Source organism: Sturnira hondurensis, unplaced genomic scaffold (assembly GCF_014824575.4).
Source record: "Sturnira hondurensis isolate 20B ecotype Veracruz unplaced genomic scaffold, ASM1482457v3 Scaffold0019216, whole genome shotgun sequence".
NCBI lineage: Eukaryota > Metazoa > Chordata > Mammalia > Chiroptera > Phyllostomidae > Sturnira > Sturnira hondurensis.
Genome location: NW_028091847.1, coordinates 2927651 through 2954541, shown reverse-complemented (window position 1 = coordinate 2954541; position 26891 = coordinate 2927651). Strand labels below are relative to the sequence as shown.

The 26891-nt window shown below is 38.8% G+C and overlaps 1 protein-coding gene across 3 annotated transcripts in view; it reads right to left on the bottom strand.

Annotated features, from left to right (window-relative positions):
• MCCC1 (methylcrotonyl-CoA carboxylase subunit 1) overlaps positions 1 to 26473 on the bottom strand; it is a 59782-nt gene extending 33309 nt beyond the window's left edge. The window contains exons 1-10 of one of the 3 annotated variants that reach the window (XM_037071018.1): positions 26360 to 26456; positions 25805 to 25950; positions 21465 to 21511; positions 15118 to 15254; positions 14128 to 14223; positions 11003 to 11124; positions 10463 to 10610; positions 10253 to 10374; positions 3097 to 3208; positions 1095 to 1176 (exon numbers count right to left, since the gene is read on the bottom strand). In XM_037071018.1, coding sequence (XP_036926913.1) covers positions 1095 to 1176; positions 3097 to 3208; positions 10253 to 10374; positions 10463 to 10610; positions 11003 to 11124; positions 14128 to 14223; positions 15118 to 15254; positions 21465 to 21511; positions 25805 to 25893 — 955 coding nt within the window. In that variant the 5' untranslated portion in view covers positions 25894 to 25950; positions 26360 to 26456. Of the gene's footprint in view, positions 1 to 1094; positions 1177 to 3096; positions 3209 to 10252; positions 10375 to 10462; positions 10611 to 11002; positions 11125 to 14127; positions 14224 to 15117; positions 15255 to 21464; positions 21512 to 25804; positions 25984 to 26231 lie in introns of those variants that run through there. The other 2 variants (XM_037071019.1, XM_037071017.1) reach the window with 2 other exon arrangements.
• Between the last annotated feature and the right edge of the window lie 418 nt (positions 26474 to 26891).

The following is a 26891-nucleotide window of genomic DNA, read 5'->3' as shown; positions in this document are numbered from 1 at the left end:
AGGAGAATGTCCCTAATTTGGCAAAGGAAACCGACTTCCAGGACGTCCAGAAAGCTCAAAGAGTCCTAAAGAAGTTGGACCCAAGGAGGAACACAGCAAGGCACATCATAATTACATTACCCAAGATGAAAGATAAGGAGAGAATCTTAAAAGCAGCAAGAGAAAAAGGAGACAGTTACTTACAAAGGAGTTCCCATAAGACTCTCAGCTGATTTCTCAAAAGAAATTTTACAGGCAAGAAGGGGCTGGAAAGAAGTATTCAAAGTCATGAAAGACAAGGATCTATATCCAAGATTCCTTTATCCAGCAAAGCTATCATTTAGAATGGAAGGGCGGATAAAGTGCTTCTCAGACAAGGTCAAGATAAAGGAGTTCATCACCACCAAACCGTTATTGTATGAAATAGGAGACTTATCTAAGAAAAGAAGATCAAAACTATGAACAGTAAAATGACAACAAACTCACAACTATCAACAACTGACCCCCCACCCCCCGCCAAAAAAACCCTAAGCAAACAACTAGAACAGGAATAGAAGCCTAGAAATGGAGATCACATGAAGGGTTATCAGTGGGGAGTGGGGGAGAATGGGGGAAAAGGTACCGGGAATAAGAAGCATAATAGGTAGGTACAAAATAGACAAGGGGTGGTTAAGAATAGTATAGGAAATGGAGGAGCCAAAGAACTTATGTGTATGACCCACGGACATGAACTAAGGTTGGGAGGAATGCTGGTGGGAGGAGGAATGCAGGGAGGAGAGGAATAAAAGGGAGCAAAAAATGGGACAACTGTAATAGCATAATCAATAAAATGTATGTTTTTAAAAATCAATAAATTTTAAAAGAAAAGCAGTTTATTAATTTAAAAAACCAATGTAGTAATTTTACTTTAAAATAGGATAGAAAATATTGAACAGCATTTTACATGTTATTTAGTAAAAGCTTTTTTTCAAACATATACGAATGCAAATACAAGTGTGTATATATACAGCAACTCAACATAAATATATTTTTTCTGTGGACCTTGTCAAAAAGGTTTAAACTGAATCATAAATAAATAATTACTTCTCCTCTTTTACCAAGAAATTTTAACATACCTGCTCCAACATAATTTACAGCCTTAGCAGCTCTGACTGCAGCTTCTCCAAGCTTTTTTCTTGCTTCAGGTTTAATACCAGGCTATGGAAAAATGTTTAAATAAATTTCCATCAGTACCTTGCTCTACTAGAAATTTCCATTAATATCCAATATTACATCTATTACATAGTATAGTAATAGGTATACATAGGTGTACTATGTATAGTAACACTATGTAATAGATGTAATGTGTATCAAATATTGCATTAAAGAGATATTAATAAAGATAAAAAGCAAACTTCTCGTGTGACAGTTTAACTGTCACATTGCCAAAGTTTAATGGTTTTGCTAGTAATTCCTATGACTTGCAGATATTCTGCAGCAAACTGACATATCTTTGTCCCTTGTACCTGCATAACAACTTTTATAACTATATGTCTACATAAAATATGAAAACTTTGAACCATCCCAATTTTAAGATGATAAAGCAATCTGGTTCATGTGCCCTATAATTATCTTGGAATATGGTAAACCTTGAGATTCCAAGTTAATAAGAAAGGTTCAAAAAAAGGAATCTATGTCAATAAATAGGCAAAGCTTTTAAAATTTTGAAAACTGTGCTCTGCATATATATACTTAAGTAGTATCTTGTTTCATTATTTGAAAATAAGGCTTTACTGAAATTATTGTTGACATTTACTTCGAATGGTATGATAGACTCTGCAACAGAAATGAACATTTTAATATGAGAGTAACAAGCTGATGAACCAGAAACTGCAGATTCCTGACCTGATAGAACTACATGCTGATAAAAGCATGTATGATATCCCTGACCAGTGTGGCTCAGTTAGTTGGGCATTGTCCTATAAAGCTAAAGGTCAGTGGTTCAATTCCTGGTCAGGGCACATGCCTGGGTTGCAGACTTGGTCCCTGGTAAGGGCACATGTGAGGGGCAACCAATTGATGTTTCTCTTTCACATTGATGTTTCTTTCCCTCTCTGTTTCTCTCTCTTCCTCTCTCTTTAAACACAAATAAATAAAATCTTAAAAAAAACACAACCATGTGTGGTAGTCCCCCCTTATCCATGGGGGATAAGTTTCAAGATCTCCAGTGGATGCCTAAAACTGGAGATAGTACTGTAGCTGATCTGTGGTTTTTTCCAATACATGCACGCCCTTTCACTTAAAGGAAGCATTTACAGCTTCTCTTTGGCATATTCAAATTCCTAACATCACTATTCTTGCACTTTGGAGTTATCATTAAGCCAGGGTTACTTGAACACATCTAATGTGACAGTTGATCTGGTAACTAAGACAACTACTGAGCGACTAATACGCAGCCTAACGGATACGCTGGACAAAGGGAAGATTCGAATCCCAGGTAGGATGGTGTAAGATTTCATCACACTACTCAAAACAGTGTATAACTTAAAACTTACAGATCTTCTGAAATTTTATTTTATTTTTGGAATATTTGATTTAATAATTTTGAACCACAATTGACCAAGGTGGGGGGTTACTATTGTATATAACTTTGAATAAGAAAAGAATCCTATGGCAGTAGCAGGTTCCAAAGAAATGTAAATCCAAAAATAAGTAATCCTAGGAGTAGGCCTTGATGTAGACAACCAGTCAAGAGGTAGGCTGGAAGAGACGGAAACAATTCTGAGGGGGCCAACTTTGTCAAATAAGAGCAAATCTCTCTCCTCCACAATACGACTGGAAGATGACCAATATGTTTTAGCAACATGTTAAACAGCAGTTAAAACAAGTCTTCTTCATAGAAAATACATTTAATTAATGAGACCATACCATTCCTTAAACATTATTCTTAAACAATGTAAAACCTGGATGAACACTATACAGCTGCTCACTTTGGGTCAGATCCTTGGGTCAAGAAGAGTTTCCTAGAAACTCCCGAGATGGAACATAGCCCTGCTGGGACCTTATCCTGATACAACTGGGAAGTGGTTGTCCAATAGGACTCTGGGAAGCTTACAAACTTCTTTACAATGTCTTTACCCCTGGGGCTTCCTCAATGATCTTCTGATGCCTCCTCTGTACACTACAGTCTCTTTCAAACAAGTACACAGCATTGCCGTGGTGATCAGCAAACACCTGGACTTCCACATGCCTGTTTAAAAGCAAACACATGTTAATATACTTAGTTAAGGATGACAAATACCACATTCAATAAGCCAGACTATTGGCCAAGGTGACTAGGATTCTTCTATTTTTATTTTGTAAATGACATGGGACATTTTGACCTCAAAGGATATGGATATAGAAACAGAACTACAGTCAATCTTATTAATATTAAATGAAAAACTTTCCATTTATTAGATAAACATTAAAGAAAAATGTGAAATAACTGGCAAATAAGAAAAGACAGAAAACATAGGAGACTATATATTTATGACCTCAGAGTAGGGGCAAGGTACAAATACAAACTGTTAAGGGAAATACTCATAAGTCTATTTAAAAATTATAATTATAGTCTTATTTTATATATCCTCAAAAAGCCAATGAAAACCTTCTTGTAATCAGATTTTAAAAAATCAACTCTAACAGTCAGATTTTATAAACTGTGACAAATTAAAAATTAAAATGGCTCATCCATAAAATGTTAAGAAATAAATTGATATGGCTCATTAGTTTTTAAGACTATACTCACATTAAATCATAAAAAAAAACAAAAAAAGGGACTTTAATGTTGAGTATAAAATAGCAAAATTATGAGAAATCATGTTAAGAAGTAAATACACATACCACTTATGAAAACAAGGCTAACAGATCACCTGGTAAACACAAAAAGCGTTCTCAGCAGACCTATTTTGAATGTCCACACTGTAGTGCACCTCACACATTCACCATCTTAACATAGAAATGAGTGATCAGCAAATGCTTTCCCTGTCGATTTTTTTAAATGAAAATAGTCATACATACAAAAAATTACAAAGCCCAGGAAGTCTTATAAATGTACTTTTCAGTATGGTGGTCCAGAGCTGATCCTTTCTGTTCACCCCATGAAGCACTTCGTTACACCTGTCGGATTTATTTTTTGAGATACCATTTCTACTGGACACTGTATTTGAAAAATTGCCCAACTTTCCAGCACAACGGGAGCTGACTTCTCCCTTTTGGATTTGCTTCCTCTTTTTATTTCTTTCCTTTCCTCCTCTTTTTATTTCTCCTTTAGTTATCGTCACCAAATACATTCTTGTTATTATTATTTCGAACAAACTGTTAACTATGATGTCAAATAACAGATTTTATTTTAGTTTCATTTAGCCCTTCTCTAATGGTCTTCTTTTCTTCATTAGATCTGAGTTTCTAACCTGTATCATTTTCCTTGTCTCTGAATAACTTACATTATCATTTCTTACAGGGCAAGTCTACTGGTGACAAATTCCCTCAATTTTTGTTTGTCTGAGGATATCTTTATTTCTCCTTCACGTCTGAAGGGTAATTTCAATGCATATGGAAGTCTGTATAGTTTGATTCTTTTTCTTTCAACACTTCATATAATTCACTCCTCTTGATTCTTGCTTGCATGGTTTCTGTGAGTAGTCTGACACAGGAAGGTGTTTCCCCCTCTCTGGCTTTGCCCAAGATTTTCCATGTCTCAGTTTTCCTTAAGTTTGAATATAATTCTAAAATTTGATTGATGTCCTGGTTCTGTAATTCAGTGTCTGTCATTAATTTTGGGAAAATTTTGGCCATTATTACTTGAAACAATCTTCCCACTCTCTTCTCTTTTTCTTCCTGTATTCAAATAACCACATATTATAACTTTTTATCTTGTCCCACAGTTCTTGATTAGTTAGTTACAGTGTATTTGCTTTCATTTTCATAGCTCTTCATGTTTTGTGTGGGAAGTTTCCATTGACATATGGTTAAAATTACTGATTCTTTCTTCAGCTGTGCCCAGTTTACTGGTGAGTCCATTAAATGCATTCTTTTTTTTTTTAAGGAAAGTGAGAAAGACTTTTTTATCCTCACCCAAGGACATGCTTAGGGAGGGATAGAGAAACAGATGAGAGAGAGAAACATCAATCAGTTGGCTCTCATTCCCATCCTGTCGTCTGGGCACCAAACACACAACCTAGGCATGTGCCCTGACCAGGAATCAAACCGATGACCTGTTGGTTTATGGAATGATGCTCCAGCCAACCAAGCCATATAGGCCAGAGCTAATGCATTCTTCATTACTGTTAAAATGTTTTTGATTTCTAGCATTTTCTTTTTTTTCCTTAAAATTTCCAGTTCTCTGCTTACGTTACCCATCTGTTCTTGCATGTTTTTGACTTACTCCTTTATAGCTCTTAATATATTAACCAGTTACTTTATTTTCTTAAATATTTTACTTATTTATTTTTAGAGAGAGGGGAAGGGAAAGGGAAAGAGTGGGAGAGAAACATCAATGTATGGTTGCCTCTCATGTGTCCCCTACTGGGGACCTGGCCCGCAACCCAGGCATGTGCCCTGACTGGGAATCAAACTGGTGGCCCTTTGCTTCACAGGCTCATGCTCAATCCACTGAGCTACACCAGCCAGGGCTTAACCAGTTACTTTTAAATTCCATAAATAATCCTCAAATTTGTGTCATATCTCAGTCTAGTTCTGGTGCTTGCTTTGTCACTTCAAACTGTGCTTTTCCTTGCCTTTTAGTATGACTTGTAATTTTTTTTAAAGCCAGATGTGACCTATCACATACCAGTGTGGAGAGCAGAATCAATAAAATAGCATCGGTCTGGTCAAGACAGAATAAAGCATATAAAACAAAATGGCGTCACTCATGTCAACCAAGATGGCTGTCAGTTAGCCATGACACTTTGGTTCAAGAAGGAAACTGCTTAAGCCACACCAGGCACCCTGTGAAATGTCTGCCACAGAAACACACGGATGTGTCTGCAGAGAGAGCAAACCTACCGATAGAGCTCTGGGGCCTCTTGGCCCTGGGCCATGGAATTTACCAGCTCAATCAGGTGCCAAGAATTTGGGGTATAATGGAGGTGGACTTCAGAGTACCACTGAGACAGCTGATTCCCTACACAAGAATGCTGCCCTCTGCTACTCTGAAGGCATCTGCCGCCAGAGGCCCTGCCCTAACAAACACTCGACAAGGTCACCACAGACTCTGCCTTAGAAGACGCTGACACTTGCATCTGTCTCCCGGATCGGATGCAGCTAAGGCTCTTGGAGTCAGGTTCATTAACAGGCTCTGCCCCCTGTGGATTTGCTGTGTTTAGTAATGTTAAGTTAGGACAGATTTAATGTTAAGTTAGAATTGATTTGTGTGTGAAACCTGCATTAATAAACAAAGGATATCACAGTCACCTGTGTTGGCCCACTGTTATTTCTTGGTGCCAGGTAAGGAAGATGCTAGATCACTGGTCTGAGAAGGCCAGGCATTCTGGGCCACCCAGCACTTTCAGTTCTCATTCACCTGTGCCCTACGGCTCCAGCAGGACACTGCGGGGCTGACTTTCAGGAAAGACTGAATCACGACCACCCTTTCTGGGTCCACTCAGTTCCTGATTAGGCAATGCTTTACAATGTGTGAATCTGGCTTGGAGATACTGTTGTGTTTAACGTTTGCAGTAGCTGTAGATGCCAGAGACTGCACTTTCCCCTGATGTCCCTGTTTTATATTTTTTTCTCCTGTTGTCTATGGGCTTCCCCAAGAACCGCTTCCCTGACAGAGTCTGTGTCTGGCAGCTCTTTTAGATGTAATCCTCTGTTATTATATGGGAGCCCTGGTGACTTGGTAAGGTGAAGGGGAGGGAAAGCATTCTATAATCTTATGATTAAACCTCAGTGTTTAGTGGGTTCTGACTCTGCTTCCGAAGCCTTTAACTTTATTTTCGCCCTCAGGTAAATCAGGTGGGTTAGAGGTTAGACTTGGCTAACTGCCCTTCTCCCCGGACAGAAAAGGGTCTGGCCAACTTTCTCATGGAGTGCTGGCCTTCGTTATTGAGAATAAACTGCTCTGGGCCTATTTCAAAAGGTTACTCCCCTTACTCCAAAATTTTAGGAAATTTTGCTTAGATTTTTTTCACTGTGAAAATCTGGTAGGGCCCCTGGCAATAAAACTAACTAAAATTTGGGGGAGTCCCCCAACACTGGAGTCCAAGGAGTTTCTCACTATCAAGCTAGTCCACAAGCAGCCTCCACTAATTGGTCCAAATTCCCACTTAAGTGTTACTACCTATTTACCAGCCCAACAGCTTTTGCTCCTGGTTACTGATGTTGGCGGTGGCTGTCTGCATGCACATGCCTGCCCAGATTTCAGGGTGGTGGCTTGCCCTGTGGCCTCAATTCTCTCTTGTGTCTAAAAGTCATGGACTTTCATTCTGTTCAGCTTTTTATTTGTTCTTCAGATGTGACATCTTCTAAGCTCTATATGCTGGTGCTGAACAGTTTATTTTCCAAATTCCGATGATAAAATTCTACCATTTCTACTGACTCCCTCTTATCTTTTAGCTGCTCCAGGGAAGACACTACAGCAGAGACTCCAGGTTCTGGAAGGAACATGTAGGGGCCACACTGAGAGCAGAATATGGCTCATATTCCAAGACCTCAAAAGTCTGAAACATTTTTCCTTTGGCTACCTACAAAGAAAGATCACTGAGGATCTGTGTTTTCTGTTTTGATTCTGTAGTTATCAAACCACTCGTGTTATTTTCCTTTTGCTGACTGATCTTTTCTGTTACTTGACTAACTCAGAGTTTCTGGAGCACAGTGTCTGTGAACCAAGAGGTGCAGAGAATTTTAGCCACTCCAATGAGCCATGCTGGGGTCTGGCTAGTTCGGTAGATACAACTGGGATTGTACTGGGAATGCCTTGAAGTTTTCTAAAAGTTCTAATGTTTTTATTTTCCTATTTACATTTTAAATTCACCTAGAATATATATTGACTATGGAGTGGAGACAGACTCTGGTTTCTTTTACTACCCTCCAAATAGTATACTTTGAAGGCTATTTTCAACCCTAGCCTTTCAGATAAATGCAATAGCTGATCAGATCTGTAAAACACCTTGGTATCTACTTCTCTCAGTTGTCAGCATCTTGACAATTTTCTGGGACTCCCTTAATTCAACAGGTAACTATTTAGCAGTATATAACATAGTATATACAGAATGATTATTGTGATATTACAGTATGATCACTAGAAAATATGGCACAGAAATACAAAGAAATGCTAATAGTTATAGAATGAGATTATAAGTGACTTTGTTTTCCAACTCCTGTATTTTCCAAAAGTTTATAATGTATTCATATTACTTCAATATTTCAAAACATATTATTATTATTATTTTTAAAGATTTTATTTATTTATTTATCTTTAGAGGGGAAGGAGAGAGGGAGAGAAACATCAATGTATGGTTGCCTTTCATGCGTCCCCTGCTGGGAGTTGGCCTGCAGGGAACCAGCCTGCAACCCAGGCATGTGCCCTGACTGGGAATCGAACCTTGATCCTCTGGTTCGCAGGCCCGTGCTCAATCCACTGAGCTACACCAGCCAGGTCAAAACATATTATTGATGCCTATCATGAAGAAAGTACTATGCCAGGTAATAACACATAGGGGAACACTAAAAATATATACTGGCAGATTCTTGATTCCCAGGAGCTTCCCAGTTATTAGGGCAATGAATTAGAATCTGAGATAATATATAGTTAACATTTCACGAGGAAAGAATTTACAGCTTCAAAAGTGTTGCAAACATAGAGTTGCAGTCATGAAAATAGCTGGCTGATGTCTCCACAACAATTCTAGCTGGAGCATGCTAATTTGGATAGTCAGCCAATTCTTTCTGAAACACCTTGTGAAAGGGAGCCCTGAATTATCTTTGAATCTCCTGTCTTTTCCCTACTTCCCACTAATAAGTGGCATATGTTGTACTCTCCTCATTAATTGGCCTATTTTGAGGCTGCCTCTTTTTTTTTTTTTTTTTTTACAAACCAACTCTAAGCAAATTCCATTTACTGCGCCATGCTCAGGCACAGTTCTAAGCTTTGTGCAGTCTAAAACAAAAACAATTTGGGGCCCCTCTTTAAAAAGAATACAAAATTAGGTACAGGACTTTGTTAGAGATTCACACAAGTGAAGGGCCTGAAACTTTAGTTCATTACATTCAAGGTAAATCCTTCTTTGGCAAGGCCCCTGTATGAACTGGTCTTTATGAAGTCACTTGGCACACAGGACATCTGCACCTACACATCTATAACTACGTAAGTTACCAAACATCTATGAAACAGGAAGGTTTTGTAATCAGTACCTTATTTTAAGCAATAGACTTGAAAATACAATTTCAGAAAATAAAAGAAATTAGAAATTTACATGGCCTTTGTTATTGTGGTACCTGGAGAAGGAGTATAGTGCAGTGGCTTAGAGTGTGAATTTTGGAGTCAAACTGCCAAGGTTTTGAGTTGAAATCCAAGTTTCACTACTTCCTAGCTGGGAGACCTCAAGCAAGTTATGTGACTACTCTGTGGTTCAGTATCCTCACCTGCAAAATGGGAATGGCACCCATCTAAGGGGTTCTTGCAAGAATTAGATTAGAATTAGGACAGCAAGATTAGTTAGTATACGTAAAATACAGAGAAATGGGCACATGCTAAATAAGTGCAATATAAGTGTGAGTTGTTAGTATTATTTGTTAACATATCACAACTACACTTTAATTTTGGTAACTGTTTCCATTTTCTGAGCATCTCAACTGATGCTCACGGAGTTCTGTAAAATACAGGTTAATTTCTTACAAATTTTTTTATTTTAAAAAGACCCTACATTCCATTTAACATTAATAAATTGAATGAATCAATGGCATATCAATATCATGGAACCATTAAACTCAATAAAAAGAATGAGGCAGATCTATATTTACTGGCATGGAAAGATGTCTGACACAATATTAGCATATAATATCATATAAGGGTCTAGTCACTGTTCTTCTGTACACGTTGTCTTCCATTCATATATGTGTAAGTGTTTCTATTTACATAGAAAGTGTCTGGAAGTATGCATACCATACCTTGGCAGTGGATACATCAGGGTGTGGGATTAGGGAACTAATGCATTTACATTGTATTAGAACTCTATATTTTATATAATGTGCATGCATTTCTTTCATAATTTAAAAAATGTGAGTCAGAAATAAAAGCTAAACCCACCTCGGCGTGTCCACAAACTTCTCAATCAGCATAGCATCATCGTTGAAGGACTTCTTAGCTTCCCTCCGTGCTGATTCTAACTGCTCTTGAAATTCTTTTTCAGACCTAGCAATCCTCATTCCCTACGATGCAAAGATAGTTACAATCACAACACAACTGAAACAAAGAGGCCTGGCCCGAAATGGGAAACGCTGGCTTGCGCAGCCTTACTTTCCCCCCTCCACCGCGGACGGCTTTGATCATCACGGGGTAACCGATTCTCCTGGCGTGCTCTCTCAGGCACTGGTCTGTTTGGTCCTCGCCGTGATAACCTTCCACAATGGGTACTCCAGCAGCAGACATTATGGATTTGGATGTACTTCAGGATTAAAAAAAAAAGGCAAAAAGCCCCCAGATGCCCAAATTCTATTAAATAGTTCATGTAAGAGAAAGAAATACAGCCCAATCTATAAAACAGAATGGAGCTTTTAAAAGAAAGCATCCCATAAAGAACTATAGTCTGAGACAATAAATATTAATATAAATATTAAAATATCTGTTAATTTTCCTCAATCTAGTTTTTATTCCCCCACAAAGAATTAGCATATATTGATTACAATTACTAATTAGTTGAATATTTTCTGTAATTCACTGGAGTGGCAGATAGACAACTTATGCCTACAATAACAGAAGGATATGATTAACATGTCAATTATAGGTAAAACCAATAATTTTGATTGACCTTGCTGTTTAAAGGACATAAACTCATACCTCTTAATACCCATGTCTCTAATTGCAGATGAAGGAGGACCTATAAAAATAATTCCTTCTTGCTTACACAGTTCGGCAAATTCCATGCTTTCTGAAAGAAAACCATATCCTGGATGGATAGCCTAGAAGTGAGGAATGAAAAGACAAATTTACTGGTGCGCCCCCAGCAAACTGTGATGCGGTGGCCGTCACGCTCCTCTGGGCAGGCTTCTCCCTCTGCTGGTGATCAGTACACTACGGTCTCGATCGAAATCTGTTTCCAAACGGGTGTGCGGACTCCAGTTCTGGAGTCTTACTGAACCAGAAGAATCTGTGTTTCTTTTTATTGTGGTCACATATACATAATCTAAATGCCCATTTCAACCACTGTTCAGAGTACAACGCGGTGGCAAAGTGCACGCACAGTGCTGTGCAGCCATCACCACCAACCGTCTCCGGAATGTTTTCATCACCCCAGACGAGAAACTCTGTGCCCACTAAACATGATAAGACAGGTAACTTTCTGTCTTACAAATGTTACTTCCTGCCTCTACAAATTTGTTTACTCTAGGAACCTGATATAAGGGGAATTGGGCAATACTTTTCTTTTGTGTCTGCACAGACTATTAGCATAATATTTTCAAGGTTCATCCATGGAGTAGCATGTACCAGAATTTCATTCCTTTTCTAAGACTGAATAATATTCATCTGTATGTATGTATTCCACATTTTGTTTACCACTCACCTATTGATGGATGTGGATTATCCCCACCTTTTGGTTCTTATGAATAATGCTGCTATGAACATGGATGTACACATATCTCTTTGAGTCACTGCTTTAAATCCTGTTAAGTATAAATCTACAAGTGGAATGGGTGGGTCAGGCAGCACAGAAGAATCTGTATTCTAATCTGAAATAATACTGCTATCAGGGTGGAATGTGAAGGAATATTTGTAAGTAGGAGTAAAGGTAATAGGGATTTCCCAACTCTGCCTAGCTATGAAGCTGGCCTAGAACTGAGACCATGGCACTTAAAAGCCGAGAGGAACACAGCTAGCACAGTAATACCTCATCTCTCTTCACGTCACTCTTTGTCCATGTTACCTTTCTAAACAAACAAACAAGAAACTAAGCAGCAAACAAAAAGTCATACATTAAAGTCTGCATATACTTTAGTGAAAGAGGGCCCCCTCAGACTTTTGCCTAGTTATTTGGAAGTCACTCAGTTCTAACAAATGTATTATTTGGCTTTCTGGCTCACAGAAGAGGAAAATCAGTGGCCAAAGGACAGAATGTTTTCTCAGGGCAAACATATTGCCAGGAAAAGGGAAGAAACAGGAAAGCAAACAGCAGGTTAGTTTATTTAGTGAGGGACGAAGCAACTCTCTCACTAACTTCTATACTCCTCATGGCATTTTTGTTCTTCTAAACTAGTAATTATGTTACATATTATAATTACAACTGAGTGAATGTAAAGAAAAAAGCTCTGCCAACCCTATTTCAAAATAGTTACATTCAAAGAACATTTCAAAATTAAAGGGGTAAGCTTCTGATGCCTGGGGAATTCATATGAATAGAAAAACTCACATTCTACTGAGAGCAAACAATAAAATTCTAAATACTGACTAAAATGCTGAAAATCATATTTTGATGGCAGTTGAAATTTTGTTTCTTTTAAATCAAAGTTCAATTTTAGACATTTTCTATGAAATGGTCAAATGGTATTTATGCCAGACACAGTGGGAAAGGTCTACACTCAGTGCTCCCTGATTTTTTTAACAGCTTATTTTGAGGTATGATTTACAATATACGGTGTCATGGATTCAGTAAATTTATATACCTGTGCAACTATTACCACAACCCATTTTTATAACAGGACACTTTCACTGCTCAAGAAAGTTCCCAGGTTCCTATGTGCTAAGCAACTTCCAGAACCAAGCAACTACTGACCTGGCTCTACGGTTTTGCCTTTTTTAGAAATGTTACAGAAATGGTATCATACAGTACATGCAGTCTTATGTGTCTGACTTCTTTAACTCGGCGTACTTTTCTGAGGCTCATCCGTGTTGCTGCGTGCTTCAGCAGTCTGTTCCTTTTTATAGCACTGATCCCACTACGGACACTCCACACTTACAGTTTACACGTTCATCTGGCGGTTCTTCCAGTTCAGAGCCATGATGAACATTCGTACAAGTCTATTTTTCATTTCTGTTGGGGAAATGCTCAGGAGTCGAAATACAATAAGTACATGTTTAACTTTCTAAAAACCAGCCAAACAGGTTTCTAAAGTAATTGTGCTCTTTTGCACCTCTACCAGCAGTGCACGATGACTTCTAGCCTCTCTGCAGCCTTGCCAACAGTAGTGTCGTCAGTCTTTCTGATTTCAGCTGTTCTGGTGGGTGCATAGTGCTATGGTGCCTGTTGGGGTTTTGACACAGAGTTGAATTCAATCTGTAAGTCAATTTGGGCAGAACTACCATCGTAACAACATTGGGTCTTCCAATGATAGATCTGTCCATTTATTTAGGACTCCTTTAATTTAATTCAGCAATGTTTTACTTTTTAATACATTGGTCTTGAACTGGTTTTGCTAATTTTGTTACTAAATATTTGATTTTGGTTGACACTATAATGAATGTAACTGTTTCCTTAATTTTATTTTCAACAGTGTTGTCAGCTTTCCTTCTTTTGAACAGATATTTAATTTGATCAACTAGATAAATACTCTTCCTTCAAACTAAAAAGAAAAGCACAGCTATCTACTTGCCAATATAAAGCTCAACGACACATTTTGGGGATGACCTCAAGAAGTTTAATTTCTCCTAAGAAGAATAATTTCATATATCCAAACCACAGTGTCCTTGAGCATTTTAATGGATTAAAAAGGAAAAACCAATGCTGCTACCACCACCACGGGGAATTTCCCTACCTTTCAGGCATATATTTGGCTGCCAATTCACCCTGGTGGGTCGAAAAACTGCAAGCCTATTTAGATTATTCATTCCATAATACTAATATGCTTTTAACAGGAAAGACAGAAAGCTGGGAATGGCTAAAAATAAAAATAAGTCTATAAATAATTAATTTTGTGAAAACTGTGCAACACTTAATACTTCAGCATTGTAAATATCTTCATCACTCTTACCTGTGCAGCAGAGAGCTTGGCCGCTTGAATGATTTTCTCCATAGAAAGGTAGCTCTGCTGAGAGGGAGCAGGACCGATGAAATATGCTTCATCTGCCTGGGTAAGAAACGTCACATGTTTTAAAAAACGCCACAGACCTGGTACCCTGCACAGAACTGCTTCAGGGACATATTGTTATAAACGAAAGGGTTGGCTTCCCCAAAATAATAGGAAAGTACCAGCTCACATCTATGCTGTAAAAGTAAACCACTTCAAAATCTTTTGCATGAAGAGGATGTCAAAACTTGGTTTTTATGTATATGTCACACACCAGAGTAAAATGAAAGTGGGTTAGGATAGAAAGCAACCATTAGTCACGATTTGAAATAGAGAAGGGGCTACAAGGCTGCATGGGCCTGCTGTGCAAAGCTGAGAGTTCAGGTGAAGCTAAGCACTGGGGGTTCGTCAGTGCTTGGAGATTTACTGCGGACACACAGAAGGACAACAGCTGAATTCACCCATGTCTGAATTCTGTCTGGTGAATAATAGCTAGTTATAACTGATAACACAAATCTCAGGGGAGTAGGGTCCTTTTAGTTATAATTTTCCAGTTAAGCCAAGTCTCTGAAATATTGGGTGACTTGTCTAGGGCCCCTGGGGCCTTAGTAATCAGTATTTGCTAAGACCAGAAACTTGATCTTTCTCCCTGTACACCAGGGCTATGGGTATGTGCCACACAAGTGTGGCCCGTGCACTGCCCACACTCTATGAACCGCCTTAACCAGTCCTTATTGATAGGACCTCACTTGAAAATCAACTGTATCACCAAGTACACTGTTCGACTTGTGTCATAATGGGAAAATGTTCCCAAGAAGAAACACTGAGCAGTTGGACTTAACTTACTAAAACACTGTTAACACTAGCAAATATAAATTGTCAAGATAAACAAAATACTGACACACTAAACAAATACAATCACTTACAAAATCTGACTTCTAGTTGTTAACATACCATGTCTACGTGCATGGAATTCCTGTCAGCCTCACTATAAACAGCCACAGATTGCACGTTCATTCTTTTAGCAGTTCGCATCACCCTGCAGGCAATTTCTCCTCTATTGGCAATGAGGATCTTGGTAATGTTTCGTCCTAAAACACCATCAAAACCACAGAAGGAATGTTACTGGGGAGCAAGGAATGAGAATGCAAAATAAATATTCTATGATATTAACAAACTGATAAGCATTTATGTTCATAAAATCAGCATAACAGAGCCTGAAATGACTATTTTAACTAATACTGGAGTGTATATTTTTTCACTGAAATTCAAGATATCTTTATTAATATAAACTCTTAAATTACTCAGATTTTTCAACTTAAAATAAACAGATGCTTTGTTATACCAAAGACCAAAATAAACAAAAAACCCATCATAGTTAATAGTAATCTTTTTTAAATTTCATTTTTCAATTAGACTTGACATTAACTATTGTTTTAGTTGCAGGTGTACAGCATAGTGGTTAGGTAACTATACAATTTACAAAGTAATCCACTGATAATTCAAGTCCCCACCTGGCACCATACTTGGCTATCACAGTACTACTGACTACATCCCTGTACATCCCTGTGACTATTTGTAACTACCCATCTGCAGCTCTCAATCCCTTCACCTTTTTTACTAAGCCCTCCAGCCCCATCCCATCAGGCAACCACAAATTTGTTCTCTGCCCCTATGAGTCTATTTCTGTTTTATTTATTTATTTTGTTCTTTAAGTTTCTCCATTTAAGTGAATTTGTCTTTCTCTGTCAGACTTATTTATTTCACTTCTATGCTCCATCCACGTTGTTGCAAGTGGTCAACTCCCATTCTTTTTTATGGCTGAGGAATACTCCACTGCATAAATGTACCACTTCTTCTTTATCCACTCATCTACTGATGGACTCCTGGGTTGCTTCCTTATCTTGGTGACTGTAAGTAAAGCTGCAATGAACATAAAGGTGCATATATCTTTTTGAATATTTTGTATTTCCTCAGATACATACCCAGAAGTGGAACTGATGTCATACTTAGTTCTACTTTTAATTTTTTGAGGAACCTCCACACTATTTTCCATAGTGGCCATAGCAATTTGCATTCCCACCAATGATGCACAAGGGGGTTCCCATTTTTCTACATCCTCACCCAAACTTGTTGTTTGTGGATTTATTGATGATAGGCATTTTGACAGGCATGAGGTAATGTCTCATTGTGTTTTTCATTTGCATTTACCTCATGGTTCATGACATTGAGCATCTTTTCACGTGTTTAATAGCCATCTGTATCTCCTCTCTAGGGAAGTGTTTGTTCAGGTCCTCCACCCATTTTTAGTTGGATCGTTTATTTTTCTGGTGTTGAGTTGTATGAGGTTTTTAAAATTTTGGATATTAACCACTTACTGAATATATTATTTGTGAACATCTTCTCCCATTCAGTAGAATATCTTCTTCCTTCTTGATGGTTTCCTTTGTTGTGCAAAAACTTTTTAGTTTGATATAGTCCATTTTTTCACTTTTTCTTTTGTTTCCCTTGCCCAAGGAGATATACCAGAAAGAATATTGCTAAGAGAAATGTCAGAGTTTACTGCCTATGTTTTCTTCTAGGAGTTCTGTGGTTTCAGGTCTTATATTTAATTGTTGATCCATTTCAGATTTACTCTTGTATATGAGGTGGGGTGATCTAGTTTAATACTTTGCATGTATCTGTCCAATTTTCCCAACACTATTTATGGAATAGACTCTCTTTACCCCATTGTATGCTCTTGACTCCATTGTCATAGATTAATTGACCATATAGGCATGGGTTTATTTTGGGGCTCTCTGATCTGTTCCATTGATTTATCTGTCTGTTTTATGCTAGTCCCATGCTGTTTGGATTACGATAGCCTTGCAATATAGTTTGATACCAGGAAGCATGATTCCTCCAACTTTGCTCTTCTTTCTCAAGGTTGCTGTGGCTAATTGGGGTCTTTTGGGGCTCCATATAAGTTTTTGGATTATTTATTCTAGTTTGTGAAATATGCCATTGGTATTTTGATAGAGATTGCACTGAATCTATAGACTGCTTTGGGAAGTATGGACATTTTAACAATGTTAATTCTTCCAATCCATGAGCAGGGCATATGCTTCCATTTATTTCTATCTTCTTCAATTTCTTATAATTTTCCGAGTAAAAGCATTTTACTTGAATTTATTTCTAGGTATTTTTTTTAATGCAACTGTAAATGGGACTGTTTTCCTCTGATAGTTCATTATTGGTGTATAAAAACGCAACTGATCTCTGAATATTTATTTTGTAGCTTTCTAATTTACTGAATTCATTAGTCAGTTCCAATAGTTTATATGGTGGAATCTTTAGGGTTCTCTATATATAGTCTCATGTCATCTGCAAATAATGCCAGTATACTTCCTCCTTTCCAATTTGGATGTATTTATTTCTTCTTGTTTGATTGCTGTGGCTAGGACTTCCAGTACTATGTTGAATAAGAGTGGTGAAAGCAAACATCCCTATTTTCTTTCAGATCTTGTTTTTCCCCATTATGTATGATGTTAGCTGTTGGTGTGTCATATGTGGCCTTTATGTTAAGGTGTGTTCCCTCTATTCCCACTTTTGAAGGTATCATAAATGGGTGCCGGATTTTATCACATTTTTCTGCATCTGTTGAGGTGATCATATAATTTTTTATCCTTCATTTTGCTTATGTGACATATCACATTAATTGTTTGTGGAAGTTGAACCAACCTTGCATCTTAGGAATAAATCCCACTTGATCATTGTGTATGATCTTTTTTAAATGTATTACTGAATTTGGTTTGCTAATATTTTTTGAGGATTTTTGCATTTATCTTCATCAGAGATGTTGGCCTATAGTCTTCTTTTTTGTAATGCCTTTGTGTTGTTTTGGAATCAGGATAATGCTGGCCATATAAAATGAGCTTAGGAATTTTCCCTCCTTTTGAATTTTTTGGATTAATTTGAAAATAGGTGTTAAATCTTTTTTGAATGTTTGGTAGAACTCAACTGTGAAACCACCTAGTCCAGTACTTTTATTTGTTGAGAGGGTTTTCTTTTTCTTTCTTTTTTTAACGATTTGATTTCACTGGTAGCAATCACCTGTTCAGATTTCCTTCTTGATTCAGTCTTGGAAGATTGTATGTTTTTAGGAATTTATCAATTTCTTCCATATTTTCCAGTTTGTTGGCATATAATTATTCACAGTATCTTATTATAATCCCTTGTACTTCTGTGTGTCAGTTCTTTTCTTTCATCCCTAATTTCATTTATTTGGGTCTTTTCTCTTTTTTTCTTGATGAGTCTGGTTAAAGGTTTGTCAATCTTGTTTCTCTTCTCAGAGAGATAGCTCTTGGTTTCATTAATCTTTTGTATTTTTTTACTCTAGTTTGTTTACTTACATTCTGACCTTTATTATTTTCTTCCTACTCACTTTGTTATTTTTCTGTTTTCTTTAGGTGTAAGGTTGGCTTGTTTATGTGAGATTTTTCTTGTTTGTTAGGATAGGCAAGTATTGCTATGAATTTACTCTTAGGACTGCTTTCCCTGTGTCCCATGGGTTTTCCGTTGTTTTGTTTTTATTTTCATTTATTTCAAGTTATATTTTGATTTCCTTCATTTCATTAATTCATTGTTATTTAATACATGTTATTTAGCCTCCGTGTGTTTGTGTTTTTCAGTATTTTTTCTTGTAATTGATTTTTAGTTTCATACCTATGGTCAGAAAAGATGCATGGTGTGACTTAATCTTCATAAATATATTGACACTTGTTCTGTGGCCTAACATGTGGCCTATCCTGCAAAATATTCCAAGTCCACTAGAAAAGAATGTGTTCTGCTATTTTGGGATGAAATGCTCAAAAAATTACCCTGCCTGGGTGGCTTAGTTGGTTGGAACATCATCCTATGCACCAAAATGCTGCAGGTTCAACTCCTGGTCAGGACACATACCTAGCTTGTGGATTTGATCCCCAATTGGGGCACATACAGGAAGCAACCACTGTTTCTTTTACATTGATGTCTCTCTCTCTCTCTCTCCCTCCCCCACTCCCACTTATGCTCTCATTAAAATAAACACGTCCCTGGGTGAGGATTAAAAAATAATTTAGTAAAATAAAAATCAATTCAATCCATCAGGTCTGTGTCATTTAAGGCTGTGGTTTCCTTGTTGATCTTCTGTCTGGAAGATCTATCTACTGATTTCAATGGGATGTTAAGGTCTCCTACTATAACTGTCTTACTGTTGATCTCTCCCTTTATGTCCATAAAGATTTGCTTTATATATTTAGCTTGCTCCTATACTGGGTGTAGAAATGTTTACAAGGGTTATATCCTCTTGTTGAATTAATGCCACTGTCTTTGTGAAATGTCCTTGTCTCCTATTACAGCCTTTGTTTTAAGGTTGTATTTTGTTTGATATAAGTATTTCTACCTCAGCTTTTTTTTTTCATTTCCATTTGCATGAAGTATCTTTTTCTAACCTTTTACTTTGTGTGTGATTTTCAGTCCAAAAGGGACCTCTTTTAGACAGCACATGCACAGGTCTTGTTTTCTTATCCATTCAGCTACCCTATGTCTTTTGATTGGAGTACTTAATCCATTTACATTTAAAGTGATTATTTATAGGTACATAGTTATTGGCATTTTATTATTCACACTTATGTTCCTCCTTCCTTTTTTCCCCTTCTTAAAAAAGCCTCTTCAACATTTCTTGTAATACTGGTTTGTTGGTGATGAACTCCTTTAACTTTTTCTCTTCTGGGAAGTTTTTATCTCCCCTGCAGTTTTAAATGATAGCATTGTATAGCACAGTAGTCTTGATTGTAGGCCCTTGCTTTCATCATTTTGAATATTTCACACCAATCCCTACTGGCCTGAAACATTTCTATTGAGAAGCCAGCTGACAGTCTTATAGAAACTCCAGTCTTATAGACAGGTAACTGTCTTTGTCTTGCTGCTTTTAAGATTCTGTCTCTAACCTTTGCCATTTTTATTATAAGGTGTCTTGGTTTGGGCCTCTTTGGAGTCATCTGGTTTAGGACTCTGTATTTCCTGGACTTATGTGTGTTCTTCTTTCACCAGGTTAGGGAGGTCTTCAGTCATTATTTCTTCAAATAGGTTCTCAATCCCTTGCTCTCTCTTTTCCTTTTGGCACCCCTATTATGCAGATGTTCTTACATTGGATATTACAACAGAGGTTCCTTAAACTATTTTCATTAACTTTTTTTTCTTTCTGCTGTTCTGATTGGGTGTTTTCTGCTACCTTGTCTTTTTAATCACTGACTGGACTCTCTGCTTCATCTAATCTGCTATTGATTCCTTCCAGTGTGTTCTTCATTTTTGTTATTGTAATAATAATTAAACTTTAAATAAGTACTTTCTATGCTCTAGGTCCTGTGCTAAAAAAGGCTCTATCTGGCCTCAAATCCTCACAATCATCATATGAAAAAGATACTATTATTATAATCTTAATTTTTAAAGTAAAGACATTAAGATTGAAAGAGATAACACTTTCCTGAAATTACATAACTAAAGAAATGGTGGACCCAAGATTTGAACCCACATTAGCTCCACTCCAGAATCTGAGCTTTCAGACACTATGCTCCACTACCTCTGTCACCCTGCGCACAGGGGTATGTGGTTCCCCTGCAGTACAAATGAATATTGCACCAGTGCGCTGTCGTAAGTGCTGTAATGGTATGACGTTTTATTAGTGTAGGAAATTCACTCCATCATTACACATAAATGTACTTTGACAGCTCATGATAGTGATTTTCAAAAAATGAGGTTTTATAGAGTTCAAAAAATGTTTTTCAACAAGGATCTACAGAGTCCAAGAGAAGTATTAGGTGTAATCAGTGGGGTGGGGGAGGATGTTTCACCAATCAATCACAAGTTATATTTAAATATGTTTTATAATTGGGAATTTTATGTAAAGTTTTATTTCAAGAAAAAGGTCCTGCTACTTAAAATGCACATTATAAAGCATTGATTTAGATCGTTATGTTTTTCCATAAAAACATCAGTTATGTTTTTCCCATTCAATACACTATGGAAGTCAGACAGAAATAACATAAATACAAAATGTTCTCCATATTTCTCTACATATTTTAGACTCGACAGCTAGATAGTTGACATAAAAGAGGTAAAAACCACGACTCAATACTTACTAACAAAATTACAACAAAAATTCAAAATTTCAAAAGCATCTGAGAACCACTTCTATTATGTGCAAATTAAGGGATTAAATATTTGTTTCTTAGTTCACAATCTGAAGCAAAGCAAAGTAATACAATAAAAACTTTTAATACCTGTAGTTGTTGCATACTTCAAGGCTCTTTGCTTCCAAGCCCATCTCCTACAAAATGAGTCCAAATGGAGTTACAATTAAACAGGATATGCCAGATCAGCCAATATTCTTTCAAAGTAATCTGAAAACTTAAAAACTTGAAATCAAGTCCAGATATGACCTTAGTTAAACTGTATGCCTACAAAGTGATTTACTAAGACATTCTTTGTGGGAAGGAAACTAATCTACAAATCAGGAGTTACGGTTGTGGCTGTCCTCCACGGCAGTGGGTGTCCTTGAATGGATCATTTAACCTGCTTGCTCCTGAGACTGGCATACAACCACAGAGGCAAAGATGACTGACTGGAAAGCCAAGGCACTTCAAGATCATCTAGTGCAGCTTTTTTCAAACTTTTTTTTTTTTTGGCTAGAATCCAAAGTAAAAACTGTATTTGACTTCACAACCAAGTACACACACATACAAAACAGATGTTTCATAAAAGGAGACTTCCCCTGCATTTTGTTTCTATTCTATTTGTTTCTATTCTATTTTATTCAATAAAAAAACTGGTCAAACTACAGTTTGAAGAAGACCCACCTAACTCAACCCTCTGATAAGACAGGCTTGAGTATTTAGGGCTGAAGAAGTAAAAGAGAGGAGCGAACAAGGGAAGCAGGAAGAAAGCTGGCTATGGGACTTGCTGAAGGGCCCACCCACTGACCAGCTGCTGGTGACCCCAGGCACGTCGCTTTACATCAGTATTTCACCATCTTTTGTTTTCATTATTACCCCCTAGAAAATTTAAGTACTAAGGAATAAGGTTTTTATAGTAGGAGGGGTTGAGCTTTGAAGGGCCACAAATTATATCAATTAAAAAAAAAACCCACAGGCCCCAAATGGCTTCACTTGTGCTAAAGCCCATAATACCAAACATAGATGTAATACCTGCTCTAACTGCTGTTTCAACTTCTCCCAGAAATAGAATCTTAATCAATCTGGAATTTTCTGGTCAGCATCAGTTCCGTCCCCTCCTCCAAAAGAAAGAAGAGGCAATCTACATAATATAAACCCCTGCTGTTTCCTTCCCCCCAAAATAAGATGTCCTGGTCTGAGAACAATCCCTGTTTTTCATCCCTTGCCTCACCCTTCTTTCTACTAAAACAAACAAACAAACAAAAACCTTCTATTTTATACAACCCCTAGAAACACCCTTGTAGTTGCTAGATGGAATTTTGCTTTTTAAGACACCTAAGATTTTTTTTCACTCTCTTAAGAACCAAATTAAAAAAAAAAACTTATTGGGGTTTGGGGCAGGCAACTTCAAGATATCATACAATGGCATATTATTTTGAATTAAAAATAACTTGAAAAGCAGCAGGAGTCCGAGGAACTCTATGACTCTCTTCTGTCTCTCAAATGCAGGAAATAAATCTCTTCATGATAGGGTGCCCTACCCAGAGCAGAGGTCTGCCACCCCAAAATACACCTCTTTGGTGATACTGATTACTTTAGGCTGGCTGATTTTAAGAAACAGCAGACAAGGGAGAAGCTCTGGAAACCTAGTGGGGGTTACCCTTTATAAGAGGACATTTACATTGGTAAGAGAACTCTCCACTTGTAAGGTTGCTTCTCTCACTGTATCAGGAAGAAGATACCTAAATCTCCACAAGCCATCGTGGGTGGAGGTGTGCACGCCATCTGCAAAACAATCTCACCACTGTTTACTGTGTTTAATCCCATAACTGACTCCCATCCCCACAATCTTTAGTTCTGAGTGAGGGAGGTAAAGTGATGGCTTCCCCAGTTTGGTAAGTTACCTGGTTTTCCTGGGTCTCTCCACTGTACACAGGAGGTACACATCTTATTAAACTAAAATGTGTTTTTCTCCTGCTAATGGGTCTCCTGTCAATTTATTACTTGAGCCAGAGGAACCTTGCAGGGTAGAGGGAAATTTTCCCTCCTCATGACAGGGCAATCTATACACTTACTGCCACACGGGGCACCCTCATCCGCATGTTGCCCTGTGAAGGACTGATGGGAAGGCCCACAGCTTTACCACTAGACTTCCGCAAGACGACCTCCCCCAGCAGCTACTGCTTTCCCAGATCTTTCCAATTCAGCTGACCTCACTTTCTTGGTCTTCAGGGAAGGGGATCAGCTTTTCCGATCTTTATAAGGTATTTTCTAGTTCATAGCATCTTCCCATCACATTCTTCAGGTAGATTTCTAATAAGATTCAAGACCCATCCTGGGTAGATATGTCTATAAAATGGCTGCATTTTGTTAAATCCAGCTTAAGATTCTTAAATTTCAAGGCCATTGCTGACCTAAAGTTTTGTTCTGCCATTTCCTAGTGAACACAGACAAACAACTCAATACACACAGCACTTAACTGTAATCCTCTATCCCAACAATGTTTTGACTGATCAATTCCATTTTTCACCATTACCTAAGCTACAACTGAATGACTTAAAAACCAAGATTAAGTTACTTCCATGAGATAATTCCACCCTATCAAGATAACTTCTATTCTAGCCCTGGCTGGCGTAGCTCAGTGCATTGAGCACGAGCCTGTGAACCAAAGGATCACGGTTCAATTCCCAGTCCGGGCACATGCCTGGGTTGCAGCAGGCCAGTTCCCAGCAGGGGATACACGAGAGGCAGCCATACATTGATATTTCTCTCCCTCTCTCCTCCCTTCCCCTCTAAAGATAAATAAATACAATCTTTTTTAAAAGACTATTTGTATAAATACATTTAAAAAGATAGCTTCTATTCTCACTTCTAAAATCCTACCACTAGATTTCTTTTCTCAGAGTTACTAGAGAGTCATGATATAAAAGAAATGTAAATACTCTCTACACTGATAAGCTCTTTAATTCTATATGCCATCATAATTCTACTACTTTCCAGGTGACAGCTACTTGAGACAATTCTAAATAAAACAGCTAAGGTTTAAGGTTTAAGAGAAGAGAGAATATGTCTGCATAGTATCATGAAAAGCCCTGGAAGCTTAAGAAAATACAACTCAGGAGAAAGAGAAAACTAATACTGCTTTTACTGTCTTACTTTGCTCTGGGGTGAGTCCTACAATTAAATAACTGACAATCCAAGGCATCTACAGTAGCTTGTGGAAAACTAAAGCAAACAAGAAAGTTGATCAAAGTGGCTGAGTCTGCAAAGGCTCTATCTACTGATGATTCATATGCACCAGATTCTGTTTAAGCCTCTTTCCATGTATTCATTTCATTTGTACAATCCAAGGTACTAGTATTATCTCCTATAGGTACTAGTATTACTGCCTCCTCCAAGGTCAGAAAATTGAAGCACAGAGATACTAAGTGACTTGCCCAGGATTGTTCTCACAACTAGTGAGTAGCAAACCTGAAATCTCTGACTTCTGAGTCTGTGCCCATACTGTCTTTCCAGAATAATGGAGAATGATGATGGTGATGACAACGATGCTGCTGCTGCTGCAAAGGAGGATAAAGAAGCATACTACCTGGCCCTGACCTGGTAGCTCTGTTGGTTAAAGCACTGTCCCCATATGCCAAGGTTGTGGGTTCCATCCTTGGTCAGGGCACATACAAGAATCAACAAATCAATGCATAAATAAGTGGAACAACAAATTGATGTTTCTCTCTTTCTCTAAAATCAACAAATTAAAAAGAAAAGAATTATAAATAAAAGAAGAAGTCTACTACCTGGAAGCACGAGGGTATTTTTCACTGCATGAGTTACTGTCACGGGAGCGTAAGCTCAAAATTTGAAAAAGATGTGGAGTCTGGTTAGCTAGAGTGAGTCACCTGATAGCTTTGTTTAAACTTGCATACAGAGCTTTTGCTATAGAACAACTTCTCTGCCCTCTGGAAGGTAAACTGACTTTTGTTAACTTGATTCATTCCAAAAGTGAGAAGCACTCCATCAGTCTTTGTCTGAACTGGACACCCCCTGGGGAATAGTTGAACCAAAAGGGACTTGGAGGACAGCCTGGCTTCATCACTTACTGTTACTGGGCAAGTCGTTGACTTCTCTGGGGTCACTAGAACCTGGATTATAAAAAGCCGTCCCCAGCACACACACACAGGGAATGCAGTGCAAGCATAAGGTAAACGGTTTGGAGCTGTACACGCTTTATTCCAGCCCTTCCAGCAAGGGGAGTAGGCGATGGCAGGCCCAGCTGCATCCACCCCTCCGCCACTCCTCACCAAAGGAAAAAATAGGGGCAAACTGGGCGATCGAGGGTGGAAGAGGGGAAGGGGGAGGAGAGGGAAGGACTTGATTTCCTCCTAGATACCCATGAGGATGTCTCCCTTTCGATACCCGGACTGAAGGCAGAAATCTCCGAAAGAGGCAGTTACCTCGGCGGCGGCAGCAGGCTCGGGAAACGCTGCCATTGGCTCCTCTCCACCGCCAGCAGCAGCACCGACACCGCGGAGGTCGCCGCCATGCTCCTGTAGCCCCACGGCTCTCAGACTCCTAGGTGCACTCCAGCTGCGTTGCACACACCAGCAGCAGCCCACACCCTGCAAAACCTTGGATCCGCCCCGCGGGCCTCCAGTCCTCCGCGGGCCACCATCTGGGTCAAACCACCCCCGCGAAGGGCACAACGCAGTGTGGTGGGCGTCTCCACCCAAACCAATCAAAAAACAGAGCAGAACTTTGGTGCGGCGATTGGCCAATCCGGCCACGTGCCCGCGGAGGTGCGGTCCCTGTGTTCTCCGCCTCCGGTGTTCCGCGCCTACTCGNCCCGGACTGAAGGCAGAAATCTCCGAAAGAGGCAGTTACCTCGGCGGCGGCAGCAGGCTCGGGAAACGCTGCCATTGGCTCCTCTCCACCGCCAGCAGCAGCACCGACACCGCGGAGGTCGCCGCCATGCTCCTGTAGCCCCACGGCTCTCAGACTCCTAGGTGCACTCCAGCTGCGTTGCACACACCAGCAGCAGCCCACACCCTGCAAAACCTTGGATCCGCCCCGCAGGCCTCCAGTCCTCCGCGGGCCACCATCTGGGTCAAACCACCCCCGCGAAGGGCACAACGCAGTGTGGTGGGCGTCTCCCCCCAAACCAATCAAAAAACAGAGCAGAACTTTGGTGCGGCGATTGGCCAATCCGGCCACGTGCCCGCGGAGGTGCGGTCCCTGTGTTCTCCGCCTCCGGTGTTCCGCGCCTACTCCCGGAGGCGTCGCCCGGTCCTCCGCCTCTTTGGGGACCCCGGGTTTCCGAACGTCCTTTCTTCTCACCCCTGCTTTCCCTCTGGTTAGGCTTCACGTGGGAGAACCTCCCAGGTGATTGTTATCATTAGAGCTGCAGGGAAGAAGCGAAGAAGTCACGCGGTAAAAGTCAAATGGGGTGGAAAGCAGAATACAAAATTCTCTCGTGTTCTCAAAAAATGAAGAAAAAGCTAAAATAAAATAAATAGCTAAACTAAAATACGGAAATCCACTTGA